The sequence below is a fragment of the Canis lupus genome, chromosome 16 (genome assembly GCF_048164855.1).
Source record: "Canis lupus baileyi chromosome 16, mCanLup2.hap1, whole genome shotgun sequence".
In the NCBI taxonomy this organism is placed as follows: Eukaryota; Metazoa; Chordata; class Mammalia; order Carnivora; family Canidae; genus Canis; species Canis lupus.
Genome location: NC_132853.1, coordinates 55,521,945 through 55,539,866, shown reverse-complemented (window position 1 = coordinate 55,539,866; position 17,922 = coordinate 55,521,945). Strand labels below are relative to the sequence as shown.

At 57.8% G+C, this 17,922-nt stretch overlaps 1 protein-coding gene across 5 annotated transcripts; it reads left to right on the top strand.

Annotated features, from left to right (window-relative positions):
• The first annotated feature begins 150 nt into the window (after positions 1–150).
• USH1G (USH1 protein network component sans) lies at positions 151–16,245 on the top strand. 5 transcript variants are annotated; one of them, XR_012009271.1, is made up of 5 exons: positions 151–1,004; positions 3,445–4,650; positions 5,548–5,727; positions 8,064–8,296; positions 8,683–16,245. XR_012009271.1 is itself a non-coding variant. In XM_072781503.1 (3 exons), exons 1-3 carry the CDS (start codon positions 841–843, stop codon positions 5,549–5,551), a joined length of 1,374 nt encoding a protein of 457 aa, XP_072637604.1. In that variant the 5' UTR covers positions 151–840; the 3' UTR covers positions 5,552–7,291. The 5 variants fall into 5 exon arrangements, 2 of the variants coding, with proteins under 2 accessions (XP_072637604.1, XP_072637605.1); XR_012009272.1 differs by having other exon boundaries at positions 8,149–16,245; XR_012009270.1 differs by having other exon boundaries at positions 8,064–16,245.
• The last annotated feature ends 1,677 nt before the right edge of the window (positions 16,246–17,922 follow it).

The following is a 17,922-nucleotide window of genomic DNA, read 5'->3' as shown; positions in this document are numbered from 1 at the left end:
CGCCCCGCGGTGCCCGCGGTCCCCGCCGTCCAGAGCCGCGAGCGCTGATGCTCAGCAGACCCCCAAGGGCCCGCAGGGACTCCGACGCCCTCCAGGCCCAGCGCACCCTCCACCTTTGTGCTCCTCTGGGACCCCAGTGCCCCTTTCCCCGACACCCTCCCAGGGGTCGAAGTTCCTCGTTCCCGATCCCTCCCCGCAGGGGGCTCCGCGGCGAAGGCGGGCTCCGGGAGCAAGCGCAGTCCTCCAGCGCCCCCTGCTGGTGCGCGGCCCCCCGACCCCGCGCGGCCCAGGCGCCTGGAGCCAGGCCTTCGGGTGCTCGTCGCTGTCTGGGCGCAGTCCTCCTCCCCGTCCCGGGCCCGCTGTCCTAGGATCCAGACTGCCCGCAGACACCGCTGCCCAGTCCTTGGCCCCTTCCTTCGACGGGTGGAGACATCGGGAGCCGGAGAGCCGGGGCTCCAGTGAGGACAGACCTCAGCCCGTCCCCAGGCTGGGCATCATGGGACGGGGCGCTGGGGTGACCGCTTTTGGGGCGAGGGCAGGGTGTCGCGTGGGTCGCCCCGGGGCGCTCGGGAGCAGGGTGTTTAGGACCCAGGGGCAGCCCGGGGGCGGCTCCCTTGGCGGCGGGAGATCCTACCCCCCCCTCCCTCCCGGGGTGCGCGGCTCAGATGTCCGCGGAGGCTCTGGCGCTCCGCAACCTCCGTGTGCGGCAGCGGGGGCTGGCGGCCTCGGGCCCTGCTCGGCCCCCTCCTCCAGCCCCATGCCTCAGCCCTAACCCCGCCGCCCTCCCCCGCGGGGGGCCTTTCCCCGTGCCCCCTGCCCACCCCGTCCGAGTCAGGCGCCATGAACGACCAGTACCACCGGGCGGCCCGGGACGGCTACCTGGAGCTCCTCAAAGAGGCCACCAGGAAGGAGCTGAACGCCCCCGACGAGGACGGCATGACTCCCACCCTCTGGGCTGCCTACCACGGCAACCTGGAGTCGCTGCGGCTCATCGTGAGCCGGGGGTGAGTACCCGCCCTGTCCCTGCCCGAGCCCCCCAGTCGAAGGGGAAGAGAGTCTTCAGGCCCCTCCAGTCCCCTGAGACACACTCCCCAAGACTCCAAGTTATCTTCCGCCTCCCTCCTCTGAGCGCCTGTCTTCTCTACCCCAACTAAGGTGGGACCCCGGAGCCTGGCAGCTGTGGGAGGGCCGCACAACCCGAGGCTTGTGACACTTGTGACCTGGATGAGGGGCTAGGAGGGGAGGGACTGGGATTTGGGGTCCATGATTGTGGGAGGGGCTGCAGAGTGAGGGGGAGGTGGGATCGGTCTCCTGGGTGGGTGTCACCAGGAAGCAATAGTGGGGATGGAAGAGAAGGGGGAGAAGTGGTGCAAAGTGAAGCTCCTTAGGGCCCTCTCCCAGCCCGGGGCCAGAGGGCTCTCCCAGCCAGTGCTGCACCTCCCTGTTCAGCTCTCTCCTGGCTCATTCTTGGGATTTATGGGCACCGGCTCCAGCACCAAATGTCAGTGGGTGCAGCCACCTCATTAACTCCCTCTCTGCCCCTCCCCCATAATGGGCTCCCTCTCCTGCCCTTAGGAGTTGTCTGGGAGGAGGAGTGGGCATAGAGTCCATGCGTCAGGGCCAGGGAAGGGGTGTGAAGGTAGCAATGGAGGAATTCAGGATCCAGGCCCACTGATGTAGGTTCTTGGGGCTGAATGACACTGTGGACAGCTTCCCCAGCCTCCACAGTTTCCTACAGAGAGGTCACCTGGTTGAACTGGACACCTGGGCAGCCTGGACAGGGAAAAGGAGTGGAAAGCATGCCCCCAGGAGGACATGCCCCAGGAGGGTTCATATGAACGTCTTAGGCCCTGGGAAATCACAGTGGACGGCAAGGGGCCCAGCTGGCCCTGGTGCCAAATGCTGGCTTAAGCCCTGAACATGTGGTGGTGGGGAACCCCCTTGTCCTCCCTCTGAGGCTCTCCTCAGGCCTGCGGCAGGTGGGAGCAGGCCCTAAGACCAGGGTGCTGAGCCATGTTCCAAGAAGCCAAGACTGGCCCTTCCCGCACCGAGATCACACAGCGGTCCTGCCATCCTGCCTCCCATCAGAGAGGTCCACGGAAAAGGGTGGCTTCCCAGTGCACCAAACCCCCCAACTCCTACAGAGAGCAAGGCTTGATGTTGAAAGGGGGGTGGGCCAGATGCCAAGCAGCTCCTCGCCACATTGTCCTGCAGGACTTGGCGACCAGTAGGGGAAATGAGGAGGGGGTTGTGGGGAAAGCTGTTGAGACAAGGGAATGATTCTTCCTCCAGCCCTGCGGGGTGGCCTCAGGGCCTCATTAGTGTGAGGCAGAGGTGCTGAGCCAGGTCCCTGTGGGAGGGGAGAGCTTGGAGGAGCTGCCGGGCTCCCAAGGGGCACAATCGGGTGTGGAGGGTGTGGGAAGATGCTGGGTGGGTCCCCTCGGCAGGCACAAGCCAGCCTGCCTGTAAGGCTCCCAATGACAGGGCAGCCCCAGGAAGGGAGGGCTCTTGGGCCCAGGTTGCACACTTGCCTCCTCCTCCGCTTTGGTGCTGGCTGCCCCCACACTCCCCTCCCAGCCCAGGCCAAGACCCGACACCTGCTCTCACACGCAGCCTTGCCAGGCCTGGCCCCGCTCCCTGCAGACATGGCCGTGCCCGCTGACACACTGGCACGCACCCTCACACACCTTCCCCCCGGAGCTCAGGCTCAGCACCCACCAGTCTCCTGTGTCCTTTTTTAAGGTCACCCCTGCACCCTCAGCCACACTCACCACCGCGCCTGCCTAGAGACCCAGACACGGCCCTGGCCCACCACCTCTCTGGGCCAGCTCCCCGCTGGGCTCCATGAATAATTCACTCCTTTCTCTCTGGGCATCAAATATTTATCCCCTGAGATTCCCAGCCATCAGTTCTCTTGGGGAAGGCCCCGCCCCGGCCCGCCTTTCCTGCTGCCCCACCCCCTGCGGGCCTGGGGCCATTTCTGCTCCACCCCCACCCCACCCCCACCCCCATCTCCACCTCCACCCCCACCTCCACCTCCACCTCCACCCCCACCTCCATTTCCACCTCCACCTCCACCCCCACCTCCACCTCCACCTCCACCTCCACCCCCACCTCCATTTCCACCTCCACCTCCACCCCCACCTCCACCTCCACCCCCACCCCCACCTCCACCTCCACCCCCACCCCCACCTCCACCTCCACCCCCACCCCCACCCCCACCTCCACCCTCACCCCCACCTCCACCTCCACCTCCACCCCTTCTCCCCCGGCTCTCCCTAGGTAGGTCTGGCATCTCCAGGAGTCAGAGGAGACATCTCGGGGCCTTCGGGTCCTGCCGGTGCGCCCCCGGGGGTCGCCCAACCGGGCCTGGAGCTCCCCGCGTCTGCAGCCAGGGCCGACGGCCGTGGGTTCATCACCCCTCCTTGCGTGTCCTCCCTGCAGGGGTGACCCAGACAAGTGTGACATCTGGGGCAACACGCCCCTGCACCTGGCAGCTTCCAACGGCCACCTGCACTGCCTGTCCTTCCTGGTGTCCTTCGGGGCCAACATCTGGTGCCTGGACAACGACTACCACACGCCGCTGGACATGGCCGCGATGAAGGGCCACATGGAGTGCGTGCGCTACCTGGACTCCATCGCCGCCAAGCAGAGCAGCCTCAACCCCAAGCTGGTGGGCAAGCTGAAGGACAAGGCCTTCCGCGAGGCCGAGCGGCGCATCCGCGAGTGCGCCAAGATGCAGCGCAAGCACCACGAGCGCATGGAGCGGCGCTACCGCCGCGAGCGGGCCGAGCGCTCCGACGCGCTCAGCTTCTCCAGCCTCACGTCCAGCACCCTGAGCCGCCGGCTGCAGCACCTGGCGCTGGGCAGCCAGCTGCCCTACTCGCAGGCCACGCTGCACGGCACGGCCAGGGGCAAGGGCAAGATCCAGCGGAAGCTGGAGCGGCGCAAGCAGGGCGGCGAGGGCACCTTCAAGATCTCCGAGGACGGCCGCAAGAGCGTGCGCTCGCTCTCGGGCCTGCAGCTGGGCAGCGACGTGATGTTCGTGCGCCAGGGCACCTACGCCAACCCCAAGGAGTGGGGCCGCTCCCCGCTCCGGGACATGTTCCTCTCGGATGAGGACAGCGTCTCCCGTGCCACGCTGGCGGCCGAGCCTGCCCACTCGGAGGTCAGCACCGACTCAGGCCACGACTCCCTGTTTACCCGCCCGGGCCTGGGCACCATGGTGTTCCGCAGGAACTACCTGAGCAGCGGGCTGCACGGGCTGGGCCGCGAGGACGCCGAGGGCGCCCCGCGAGGCCGGCTGCAGAGCTCCCCCAGCCTGGACGACGACAGCCTGGGCAGTGCCAACAGCCTGCAGGACCGCAGCTGCGGGGAGGAGCTGCCCTGGGACGAGCTGGACTTGGGCCTGGATGAGGACCTGGAGCCCGAGACCAGCCCCCTGGAGACCTTCCTGGCCTCCCTGCACATGGAGGACTTCACCTCCCTCTTACGGCAGGAGAAGATCGACCTGGAGGCCCTGATGCTGTGCTCCGACCTTGACCTCCGCAGCATCAGCGTCCCCCTGGGGCCCCGCAAGAAGATTCTGGGGGCCGTGAGGAGGAGGAGGCAGGCGCTGGAGCGCCCACCAGCCCTGGAGGACACGGAGTTGTGAGTGCCCTGAGCCTTGGGTGGATGGGAAGATGGGGGCCTTAGGGCCTTAGGGGGCCCCAGGGGAAGATCTGCCTTTTCAGGAGTGTGTGTGTGTGTGTGTGGGGGGGGTGTAATATCGTATTTAGTAAAACTTAGTCCCCACCAATTACAAGAGGCCTCACTTAATTTGTTCATCCCCAACTCTGAAAAAGAGGCTGCCAATTTAAGGAGGACAAGAGGCCTTCTTATCACAGCAAATGTAAAATGTAAAACACCTCCGTTTAGATCTCAAAATGCCCCCAAATGAGTGTGAATGCGATACAGTAGTCAGAGTAATCACAGCCAGGACGTTTTGGGCCCTCCCACCTACTGGGTGCCAGAGATGCCCCTGCACATGTCCTCTTACTGAGTCCCTCCCAGCTCCCATGTGCAGGGACTGTATCATCCCCATTTTCCAGGAGAGCAATTGGAGCCTCAGAAGTTTGCAGTAGCTCATCCTAAGGTCCTGCTGCTGCTTGGTGCAGAGCTTGGGCTTGATCCCCGGTCTGTGTGGCTCTAGAGCCTGGTGACTCCCATGGGAGGAGAGTTGTCAGGTTCAAAAGCTGTCAGGGGAGCTCAAGTCTGCTAACACTGGTGGCCTGGCCCTGGGCGGACCCCTTTCTCATGGCATCCCACAAGCCCAGCACATGACGTTGCCTCCTTTTGGTGTCAGTGGCTTTTACCCTGCATGGCTGGGCAGGAGTGGGTGTGAGGAAGCAGTCTGGTTTACAGTTCATTGGATGGGGATGGCCAGTGTCCCCATCCCTGACCATTAGCCTGTCAGGAGAGGGTTAGTTGTCCAAATGGTTCATCTTGTCTTAAAATGATGTCTTGAAGGCCCTTACCTGAAGTCCGTTTCTGTGTCTTTCTCTACAGATAACAGAGGGCTCCTCTCTCCAAACCAAAATGAATTGCATGTTGCCACAACCCACCGTGGGACCATGAGGTCCTCACAGTTGCCAGCCCTGAAGCCCCCCGGCCCCTCCCCAGGAGCAAAGACCATGTGGATCATCTTTGAAAGCCTGTCCACACTCCACATGCAGGTGTAGCCTGGAGGTACCAGCAAGGGGTCCTGAAGCCCTTGAGCCACACCCATCCGAATGCCCCTAAAGGACATGTGGATTCTTGGGACACCAGCCCCAGAGGAAGGGCAGGGAACCCCTGGGGCCCCAGGGAATAGATGACATGCCCATTAGAGCTGAATGGGAGTGTGGGGGGTGGGCATGGCCTGTTCCAAGGGCCATTGTCTCTCCCCACACTCTCCTCCAAGCATCCTCTTGTTGTGCTCAGGCTGGAGACTTGCTCATATCCTACATATTTGTGAAGGGAAGAGTTTGGGCTGCCTCCCCTCCCCCCATACACCTTAGAGAGGAGGTTCCTAGCTAGACTCTTCAGCCAAATGCTCTGACTGTAGGTAGTCCCCACCCCCATCCCAAGCACAGCCAGCCCCCATCCCCGTGTCCTTCCCCTACTGGACATGCTGGGGAGTTGGGGTGCCAGGCCGGGGTGAGGGGGCGGTGAATGGCCCCCTTACCAGTTCACCTTGTGGCAGGGCCCAGCCTGACTCTGCTCTCCTCACTCTGCCCTCGTCCACCCTGCCTCCACCCTGGTCCCTCCATGGACCCCAGAGGGTCAGGGCAATAGATGTAAGGTGCTAGAGCAATGAGCTGCAGTATTAGGGCCCTTGGCCTGGTGGGCGTGCTCTGGGGTGGAGAAAAGGCAGCTGCCAACTGCCTCAGTGGCTGCCAGCCCAGAGACAGGCGGAGACTGGGCATGGCTGGGTGTCTAGCCTCTTCTGGGCCAGTCCTGTGATATGGACAGTGGAAGAGCCTGAGGATGTCGATTATCTAAGCTCCCCGGGTCTCTGTGCATGTTTGTGTGTTGAGGGCTGCTGGATGGATTTGCCTCCGGGTCTGGAGGCAGAGGGGCAGCTGCATGGTTCTGCGTGGGTAGTTGGTCATTGAGAGCTCAGCATGTGTCCCTGCTCTGTGATGACACCAGTGAGACCAGGAGAAAGGCCAGCCCCAGGTGGTCCTCAGACATGTGTCCTCAGTTTTCCAGTTGGACTGAGGTCACAGATGTGGGGGAGAGACTCAGGGGCCCCCTTACATGTGTGGGCACACACACCCTCCTCCTCTGTCAGCAATGAGCCTCCATCCCTGACCCTCAGCTTGGGAAGCAGCTCCCATGGGAGCACTGCCACAGCCCCCACCTCTTTCCTGGACCCCCTTGGCCGGGTCAGGAGACAAGAAAACCCCCAGAGAATGCCACAGGCCTCCATCTGGCGTGTCTGTGTGTGCGTCCAGAGCGGGGGCCACAGTGGAGGTGGTTTCTGTTTCCACACTGCAGGCTTGGCTGCCTGCCACTGCCACCCTGAGCCCACCCCAGTCCTTTTCCCTGTTCTCTGGGCCTGGGCCTGGGGCCACCCCCAAGTGCCGACTCGACTCTCTCAGAGCCCAGGTGCTGCCCTTTCTCTTCTGTTCTCTGTCTGTGTCCTGCCTCAGCCTCCTCCCCATTCTCCCAGTGCCGGAGTGGGGCAGGCTCTGGGATTCCCACTGCTGTACGAAGTACACCTCCCACAGGCTCATTATAACTTTTGTAGAAAATGTTCTGTATCACAGTCGCGCCTGCGTCTCATCCTTTAATCACTTGAGGGTGGAAGAGGGAGAAGGTCTTTCTGTACCTAAAAGGACTTGGTCCTCGTGGCCCCCCTGGAGGGGGTCACGGGACGGATGGGTGAGCATTCCGTCCTTGTGTATCCCTGCATAGCCTTCCCTCATCCCTGGGCCTTCATCCTGCTCTCTCTGGGCCCAGAATTTGGAGCTGATGGAGAGAGAATGTCCAAAAGAACCGGGGAAGGAGAGCCAGAAGCTGAGTGAGGAGGATGGTCCAGGCCCCAGCCCTGTCCCCAGATCCTGCAGCTGCTGAGGGCACGAGGACACTTTCTCCCTTCCCAGCAGGGCCCTCCTGGCCTTCTCCAGATGGGCAGACGCTGTACCTAAGGAGGCTGCCACCCACCTCCCAGGCCCCATAAGCCCTCATCTCAAGGCCTCCTGCCCACCCTGGGAGGCCATAAATGTGGTCCCCATTTCCCTCACCAGCCTGGGCAGCTCTTGGGGCAGCCCTGTTTAGAACCCCCTTCCTCCCCAGGGGGTAAGGCTTCCCCTTGAGCTGGAAGACAGTGGCCTCTGTTTGCTCAGTCAAGTCCCGAAAGGGCCCCCTGAGTCATTTTATTTCATTCCCTAAGGATTCTGGGTCAAGTGCTTCTGCCAAAGGGAGTGCAAGGCAGCTCCCTCCCTCCAGCATCCAACAGAAAGGTCCAGAGGATATCCCAGGGGGAAGGTTGCTTAGCAACCATCTGGGGTTCTAGGTCGTCTCCCTCCACTTTACAGATGGGAAAACTGAGGCCTACCGACGGGAGGCTCCAGACCCAGAACACCAGCCTCCTGACTGCAGGTGCACTCTCCTCCCCACCAGGCTGCTAAGGGGGCCAGCCGGGATTCTCTCCTCCGATGTTCCGCAGGCCATCCACCCTGTGATGCCTACCGGCCATCCTGGTCACTGCACCTACCTCAAGAGACACCCGCCAGTCCTGGCGCTGCGGTTCCAGGGGAAGGACATGGGGGTGAGGACCCAATCACAGGACAGCGGATAGGAGCTTCAGTGGGTGGCGTAGAGGCAGAGCCTAATGGGAAGCCCTGGGGGCTGGGGTCTCCATGGGTCAGTGTGGCCGGAGGGTGGAAGCCTGGAGCCGGGTGGCAGGTGCAGCTGCAGGAAGTCTGAGGGGATTTTAAACACAGTGAAGGGAAGAATTTTACATGGTAGGGATTGCCTTCTCGACCTATTCCCCTCAAAATTTAGATCCAGGTGTGGGCAGTTCTAAAAGTTTGGAGCAATCGGTGGCTCTTAGCCTTTAGGGATTAGAATCTGGTAACGATATAGATGATTCTCCTGGGAAAATGCACTCCCCACACCACACACACTCAAATGCAGTTCTGCTCATAATTCCAGGCAGCTCCTGGAGCTCCGAGGGGTCCAGGGACCCTGTGTTAAGAAGCCTCAGTGAGACTGCTTGGAAGTTACATCATAAATGAGATTACTAATTTGGTGGACATGGGGCGGGGGGTGTCAAATGACTCCAGGAATGAAGCCAAAGGAAGCCAGGAAGGGCCTCCAGGTATGTGGGGCAACCTCATTTTACAGATGAGCTAATTGAGGCCCCGGGGGCAAGGGGCTGGCCGAAGATAACAGAGCAGCCAAACGGGCAAAGTGGCACTCGGTCTCCTGGTGCCTTCTGTGGTGCCAGCTCCCTCCTGTCCCTGTGTTAGACGAGTCCTGGACAGCGTGACAGCCCTATGCTCCCAGCGCCTGCCTGCATCACCTTCTCTGAGATGAGCCTGGGTTGTACAGGAGGTGGCGGGACTCAGGACACAGCCAGATCGGGGCAGCAAAACTGGCGCTGGCCCTTTCCAGCTGTGCGGCCTTGAGTCAGTTACCCAGCCTCTCTGAGTCTGTTTCCTCAAGTAAAACAGGTGGTTATTATTCCTTATAACAACAGTGTAGATCGTCAGGAGGTGACATGATCATGGGAGGATGATGCATGATTAGGCACTTAGCACACTGCCTTAGCACACATTAGTGATGATCATGGTCATTGGTGGCCTTAAGCCCATGAAGCACTCACCCCATCTGTGACCCCGCCCACCCAGTAGGTGAATCCTAGGCCTTTCCGGGGAGCAGTTCTGCTTTTCTGACCCAACTGCTTTTTTGACTCCCGTAGGCCACCTCACCAATCCCATTAGATATTGGAGACAGCACGGCCTCCTCATCCCACCAGCTGGGGTCGGGAGGGTTATGAGGCAGGGAAGGAATGGTCAGTGGGCCAAGGATGGGCCTCTATCTGGTGGGAGGACCCCCTGGGGAATCCTTTCCTGGAGGATCCAGGGCATCTTTTCTGGAGGGGGAATCGTAAGCCCACTGACCTGGCCCCATTATATTACTATCTGAACATTAGAGTTCATCCAAAACTTCCTCCTAATCCTACAAGATATGTAGGTGAGGACTTTTAGTCCTATTCCATAGGCGAAGAGATTAACCATCAGAGAGGTTTTGTGACATTCCTCAGGTCCCAGTTAATTAAGGAAAGCTCAGGCTCCCTGACCTGGGTCCTTTCAGCCACCTTGTCCCCAGAGGTAAGCTTTCATATTTTTACTATTAATGTTGAGAGCTTATAAGGTGTCTGCACTTTATATACATTTAATTCTCCCACTAAAGCCACAACCTGTAAAGTAAGGACTGTATCATGATGATCATCCCCATTTCACTGGTGGGAAAGCAGAGGGTCAGAGCAGTGTTATGAGTTGCCCAAGGTCACAGAGCTTTCAGGTGGACAAACCAAGCCTCAGAGACGAATTCCCGTGGTATTGAAGCCTGCATGCCTAACCATGGCGTATCGGCTGCCCAAGCACTTGTACCCTTTGGTGGGGGTTGTCTTTGGTCTTGGGTCCCCTTGACCTGGGGTTGCCTGGTCCTGGGCAGATGTCTGACTCAGCCCGGCTTTGGGTGGGGGGGCATGCTGGCAACTTCGGTGACCCAAGCACCTGGGCTGACCCACCTGCCTGGAGGAGCTGGGCTGAGAGAGGGCAGGTTGGTTTGTGAAGCCCCAGGGCAAGATACTGGGGGGCTGTTTGGGAGGGCAAAAGCCGGCCGAGATGGGGGAGCAAGCCCACAGAAGCATTTCATTGTGACTGGAGAGTGTGCCTATCTCCCCGTCTCGGTCTCTGCCCCGTCTGTCTGTAATGCTGGGGCTCCTGCTCAGTCTCCCCGCTCCTCTTTCTGATGCCTCATCTCTCTAGACCTCAGACTCCTTTGCCATTGGTCACATCATAAGAAGTATGTATTTAGTAACTGCCCCCAGTTCCAGACTCCCCAAGGCTCCCGAGTCCCTTGGGGGTTCCTGGGTGATAGGAGCGTCTTCTGTTCAAACGAGGCGACTCTGGGTGGGCTCCTGGACAGCTTCAATGTGGGGACTGGTCACCACGGCTAGCACCTTGGAGCTTTCAGTGCCCCGCATCCTTTGGGGAGGGGAGGGAGGCTGCAGATTGGGCCAATGATCGATCATGCCTTCACAATGAAGCCTCCATGAGCACCCCTCCTCTACAGGGTGCAGAGAGCTTCTGAGTTGATGATACATCCATGTTCTGAGAAGGCGGTGTCCCCCGACTCCACAGGGACAGAAGCTCCTGCACCCAGGACCCTTCTGGACCTGGTGTATCTCCTCATCTGGCTGCTCATCATAATACACTTTACAATAAAGCAGTAAATATAAGTAAAGTCCTTTTCTCAGCTCTGCGAGATGTTCCAGCAAACTATCGAGGCTGAGGCAGTGGGTTCTGGGAACCCCCCAATTTTTAGCCAGGTTGGACAGACATGCAGGTAGCCTGGGGATCGGGGAGGTCAGAAGTGAGCTTGTGTTTGTGGGACCGAGCCCAGGGACCTGTGGGGTCTGACACGAGCCCCATCGTCAGCTTCAGAACTGAATAAAGTTCCAGGATGGCTCGTGTCCAGAGTTGGAGAATTGGCTGTGGGTGTGGGGGAACCCCCACCTGGTGTCCGCAGTGGTGTGAGGAGAGGAAGAGCTTTCCGTCAGCATCTTTCTCTCGATGTGTCTTCCCATGAGACAGGCTCCCTGTCCCTCTCCCTACCTCAGTCCGCTGGTCCTGTCTTGGGTGAACCGGATCCCTGTAGCCCCTCCTCTGGTCACCCCACACCGAGGGGATTGCGGTGCAGGCCCGCAGGCCCCCAGCAGGCATGCGGCACCGATCTCTGACCCAGGTCTCACCTCTCAACCATAGTCCGAGAGTCATAGCAATACTTGGGGTGCCCAAAGCGTTTCTAGGGTGTTACTCGCATGGTCTTGGGCGCCGTTGTTATTCCTGGTTTTCAAATGAGGAAACCAAGGCACAGAGATGTTTGTAAAACGTACCCAAGCTCACACTGCTGGAGGTGGTAGGGCTAGGGCTCAAACCCAGACAGGCTGGCTCCCAGCGGTGCCATGTCTCGTCATGATGGTGAGCATTTATTGAGCACCTGCTGTATGTCAGCACTTTACATCTGTGGTTTCTGAGGATTCACACGACTCATTTAATAATTACGGGGGGTCAGTTAATCCATTTGACAGAGGAGAACACCACGACCCGAGAACACTAGGTTGTTGCTTGGGTCATACAGCCTGTGAGAGCACACACAGGGCCTGACTCCTTGTTAGTCTGACTCTGCACAGCTGCACCGGCCCAGCTGCTCCTGGGTTTCTATAGCTGAATGACTAAGTCTGATGGAGTCTGAGGCAGGGAAACTTCTGGCAAGTCCATTCAGAACCACCAATTTGGTCTTTAGAGAAAGACCCTTGGGGCACGCCAGTGTGGTGAGACCTGGAAATCCTTTAAAGCTGTAAATCCCAGTTTTACCCTCTCTCACTCTGCCTTCTTTATTCCATGGGCTCAGGGGGTCTGCATGGGCCAACATTCTGTGGGACCCTCTCCCTGCTCTGGATATATACCTTTCTGGGGAGTTGATCCTGAACAGTAGTGGGGGGAGGGGCTTTCTCTGGGAGGAGAGGGGGCCTGACCCTCACCATCTCTGACCCTGGAGGCTCCCCCTTCCCCACAGTCATAGCTCACAGCACCCTCATAGCACCGTCTTTTCAAGTGGGAAGGGCAGGAAGGCATTCTTTACTAGCCCCATTTTACAGATGGGGGGGACTGAGGCTCAGGGCAGATGACCTGCTAGGAAGTGCCTAAACCGAGGTGAGTTTGCACGGCCGCTCGCTGCCAGCTGCCTTCTCAGAGCAGAAGTCTTGGACTTGCGCATACGGGGCACAGCAAACCCGTGTGAACCATCTCACTGCCCTGCCTCACAGGTAAGGAAACCAGGACTCAGGTAGGTTAGGTCATTTCTCCAAGCCGCAGAGTGCACAAGTGTCAGGGCCATGGGATTCAAACCCCCAAACTCTGGCTCCTTGTATTCCATTCACTGAGCCACCTCCCCAGGTTCTCACTTGACACAAGGGTGGCTCAGGGGCTCCCCACATCAGAACAGGGGCTCAGCTGGCAGGACTTGGGGAGTGGGATGCGGGACAGGTGGGACTTGCTGCATCCACCCCCTTCCATTCCTGTCCACCGCCCTCCTGCTCAGCCTCTAGATCTGCTGCTGACTGCTCTCGGCTGTGTGTGCATATGCACCTGCGGGTGTGTGTAATGTGGGTGACAACACTGACATGGATCTGTGCAAGCATGGGTTGAGTGTATTGGACCCAGAGCTCTCCTGGAAGGTTGTGTTTGTTTGTGAGCTGAGCATGCTTGTGTGTCTCTGTGGTCTTGCTCGCTGATCTTTGCTTCAGGGCCTCCAGGTTTCCCAGAAGAAGGGTGTGTGCACGTGTGTGTGCATACACACTCACAGAGGGTTCCATGATTTTGTCTACAGTCTATTTTTAGACTCCTTCTCCTATCTGTTATTTTTAGGGCCCAGCTCCTTTAGACTGGAAGGTTGAAGCTCCAGCCACCCACACCAGCTCTCCTCACCCCACCCCTTGCCCTGAATTGAGGGTTCCCACAAAGCTTTCTTCAAACTCTTTCTGGGTGACTGGTTTGTTGGGTGTCAGAACCTCAAGGAGGGGAGGCAGTAGGGGAAGAAGGACCAGTGGTCCAGAAGGAAGGGGATCGAGCGAGTGCAAATCCACCTTTTGGGTCAGCCAGGTTACAGAGGGACCTGGGTGGACGGCTTCCCCTGGGCCAGAGTGTCCAGTTGGGCCACACAGCTCCACCACCTGCTGGGAAGACTAGTTTGTCTTTCCAAGTTCCGGTTTCCTTCTGTGAGTGGAGATAATTAAACCCCACATAGTAGGCCAGTTGGGATGATAAACTATGTTAGGTGCTTAGCTCAGGTCTTGACACCCCGTAGGTGGATGACCAAGCCCAGGGACCTGGTAGACAGGAGTCTGGGGGTGGGGAGGGCTCAGGGGGCAGCAGTCAGGCCTGGGCATCCCTGAACTAGAGGTGGGAACCCACCTGTTGGGCTGTCCTAAACTCCCCTTTCCAGGGTCCCCACACCTCCCGCACAGTGTGGTCAGTATTGCAGAGCAGAAGTGGGGTGAGGCATCGGGCCCCTGAACACCAGCCCTCCTCTGCAAACACATGCGCCTGCACACACACGTGCGCATACATGGAAAACAAGGCGAAGAGAATGAAACAGAGGGAGTGAGCATGGTTGGGCCCTTTGTCTCGCTGGAAATAGAAACTATTTATTAGCATCATTATTGATACCAATATATGTTAGATTTAAATCATACTAATATGCACCATAACGATAATGCTATAAGTACAGTAGCCCAAGGAATTGCTTAGTGATGAGCCCTGCCCTGTGGTGGTCCACTGATATTCATGGTACAGAAATGATCTTATTACTCTCTCCAGCAACCCAGTAAGCTGGGTAGTGTCACCCTTATCCACTCCAAGTCACTTTGTCAGAAACCTGAGGCTCAGAGAGGTCAAGCAACTCCCCTAAGGTCACACAGCAAGAATGAGACCATGGTGTGTCTGAGTCCAGAGCCCCACTCTAGACGCTGTTCTCGGTTGTCTCCACACTGTGCAAGAATCGTGGCCCTCACTCCCTTTCCAGCCCTGGCACTGGCCCCACCAGGTTAATCTACACCCCAGAGTCACTCACACACACTGGACTGTGGTGCTGAACAGACGCAGTGGGAGGGACCGAGTGACCCTTGGAAAGCCCTTGGTCAGGAGTCTGGGTTGCTAACAGCTCCAGCCTTGGATTTTCAAGGACCTAGATTGCCCTGTAATTTGGACAGGTGGCCTGGGCCACCTATCCTCGGTGTCCTTTCCTGCCAGGTGGGGACAGGCTGACAGCCTCAGAGCCTCAGCAGCATCTCTACCAGCTCAAGGCCGGCCCCCTTTCCCTTACCTGTTTCAGTCCCTGACCTGCCCCTCTGGGCCATCACCAACCTGGCTTTGTCCCTGCAGAGCAGCTGGCAGCCTAGAAGGCGGGGTGCACACGGCAGGCAGCTGTGGTGGGCCAGGGCTAGGGTCCTTGGAGGCGAGGCCGACGCTGAGGTGGCCCGTCGATGTGGTCCTGCCCTGCTGGAGCCAGGGGAGCTTGGGATGCCAGTCCCACTCTCAGTTGATCAAGATCTGAGCCATGGCCAGGCCACTTCTCCCCCAGAGCGCTCGGCCCCACCCCGGTGAATAATGCCGCTTGCCTTCTGGAGCCAGACCTCACTGGGCTTTGATGATTTGGGGGAGGGGGGTCGCATGAATGGGTGGGAGGCAAGGAAGGCTTACAGACTTGGCCACCCAGGCGTGGAGCCTAGAAATGGTTACACTGCTGGCAGGAGGTGTCTTTCTAAACCATCCCACGTCCCCCAGCTCCCAGTACCCGCCTTCCAGGTCTCCTAACCTATCCCTGACTCTCATGATTCCCTTCCAGGGCCTGGGGCTGGGGCAAGGTTCCTCCCCACCCCACTCCAACCACAATGATAATTAACCCCAATGAACCCCAGCAAATAAAGATGTGGATTGCAGAAGGGAGGAATCATAGCTGCCCCAGGGTGGGGAACTCCATAGGTCCCAGGGAGGCCAAGCCCAGCATCATCTAACACCATCCCTTCACACACACACCCCATTTTTGCCTGAGTAGGTTCACAGGCGTCCCATCCGTTGGGGCCTGGGAGGAGGGCTCACCTGTCTCAAGTTTGGACCAGTGTCTTCTTCATCATCTAATTTAAAAAAAAAAACAACAAACTTTTATCTCTTCCTTCCATTCTCCTGAGCCTGTTTTCTTAATCTTTCCATTCATCCAATCTATTCATTTATTCAACCAATGTTTACTGAGCACCTACTACGTCCCACACAAAGTGTATGGCCCCAGGGAATGGGTGTTGTCCGAAGAACAGGAAGGACCCGTGTCCCCGCCAAGCCCCATCCCCTTCTCTTCAGGCGGCCTGTTTTGACTCACACTGGCCTGTCCATCAGCTGGTAAACAAGGCGCTGTGCTGGGCAGGATGGGTGCGTGAGTGTGTTGGGTGGCAGGGGGGAAGTTACGGAGGAAGCTCAGGGAAACATAGGAAGATGTGCATGGGGTCTGTGCCCTCAGGACACCTACTGTTTATATGAGCCCCTCTCCCTGGGCACGGGAAGGCCGTGAGCCCAAGTCTGCCTGTGGTGAGGTTGGGGCTGCATGTCCCGATTCTGGCCAGTGGGATGCGGATGGAAGTGACACGTACCACTTCCAGATCTGGAACTCAAAGTGTCTTTTCATGTTTTCTCTTCCACCCCCACCCACCCCAGACATCGTTATGGCCCGTATTGGAGGCAGAGGCATCACCGGATAGAAGCCTGAACCCCCGAGTCACCACTCAGAGCAAGGCCAGCGGACCCATATTGGACTGTGATGTGAACAAGAAATAAATCTGTGTTGTATTTACCGCTGAGATGCTTGGGGCTGTTTGTTACAGCAGCTGGTGCCACTTATCTTGACTCATGGAGGCGGATGACACAGACCCGGGAACATGCTGAATCCTACGATCACTGGCAGGCAGTGTGTGACAAGCGGTGTCTAACGCTAGCTGGCAGATGATGAGGTCAGGGCAAGGAACAGACACCAGAGTGGGAGTGCCTGGCAAACAGTAGGTGCTCAATAAAATTGGTGCCATGTGTGAAATACACGGGAACATGGGAGCTTTGTAGGGGTGGCTGAAGTCACCAGCACCCTGGAGGATGGGTGGGGTTTAGATGGGGTGCGGGAGTAGAAACAATCACCCTGGGAATGAAGGCAGACGTAGGAAGGAACAACAGCTTCCCAGAGGTCAAGGAGCAGCTACTCTGGCCCCAAGCAGACGAATAGTCAGAGGTGGAACTAGAGCTTGGAGGTGCTGAAAGGCCATGCTGAGCAATTGAGACCTCAGGCTGTGGGCCATTGCTCTCCAAAGTGGGGTGCACACAACTGTTGGGGTACACAAAGAAAATGTTAAAATGCCCATTGATCTTTACCTCACTTTTTCAAATGCCTGTGTTTTGCATCCATGAAGATACTAAGCTCAGAGAGGTTGAGTAACTCACCCAAAGCCACACAGTTACTAAGCAAGTCCAACTCCAAAGCTGTCGCTCTTCACATATGCTGAGTCTTATGCAGAAGGGCGAGGGTTTGGGTGGGGGCAGAGGCAGGTCTAGGAGAGGCCGGCTGGGAGGAGAAGACAGGCCCCAGCCCTGGCTGCAGCCTTGGCAGCAGGACAGCGGCCCACTGTGGGCAGAGGTCAAGGAACCTGCCCAGGCCTGCTCTCTGGGCCCCGGGGCCCTGTCATGAGAAGCCACGCAGGGAGCCTCAAAGGTGCAGACCTGGCTGGCCAGTCACAGTTCTTTCTCACTCCCGTGATTAGGATCCTGGAAGCAGGGAGAGGCGGGATGTGGGGCCGAGAGGTCAGGATGGGCTGATAGGGAGGAAGGAATGGGGAAAGAGTCTGGGAGATCAGGTGCTTCTCCCACCCTACAAGCTCAGCTGCCATCGCCCATGGCCAAGGGAATGGAGGTGCCACCCCAACTTGCTGTCCCCACACTTCACTGTTGCTCCACTTACGGGTGACGTCTGCCTTCCAATTCTCACCTCTAAAAAAAAACCAAAACAAAAACAAAAAAACACTTTACCAATCAGAAAAATAAAGTGTTTTAATTAAGATGGAATATACATACAGAAAAATTCACACATAATAGCAATATAGCATGATGGACTTTTATAAAGGGTTACCAACACCCAGATCAAGAAACAAAACATTCACCAGCCCCCCAAACCCTTATGTGTCCCCTTCTGGTTACTACCCCCATCGTAACAGCCATCCTAAGCCTGTTTTTGAATTTTATATGAATGGATCTTTTTTTCTTTTTTCTTTTCTTTTCTTTTCTTTTCTTTTCTTTTCTTTTCTTTTCTTTTCTTTTCTTTTCTTTTCTTTTCTTTCTTGGAATTTATTTATTCATGAGAGACACAGAGAGAGAGAGGATCATGCCCTGAGCTGAAGGCAGATGCTCAACCACGGAGCTCCCCAGGTGCCCTTAATATGAATGGAACCAAGTGGAGTCTGTGCTCTGTTGCATCTGGTTTAGGTTATTCAACATTAGTTTCGGGCTGTATAATACACCCCGGCATGCACATTCCACATTTCATTTATCATTGTAGCATTGGGGGATATTT

What these genes read in the sequence shown, in the direction of transcription:
- USH1G (XM_072781503.1), top strand. Translation starts at nt 841, where the DNA reads ATGAACGACCAGTACCACCGGGCGGCCCGGGACGGCTACCTGGAGCTC. An exon ending in CGGCTCATCGTGAGCCGGGG is followed by an intron (nt 1,005 to 3,444) that starts GTGAGTACCCGC and finishes TCCTCCCTGCAG; the next exon opens with GGGTGACCCAGACAAGTGTG.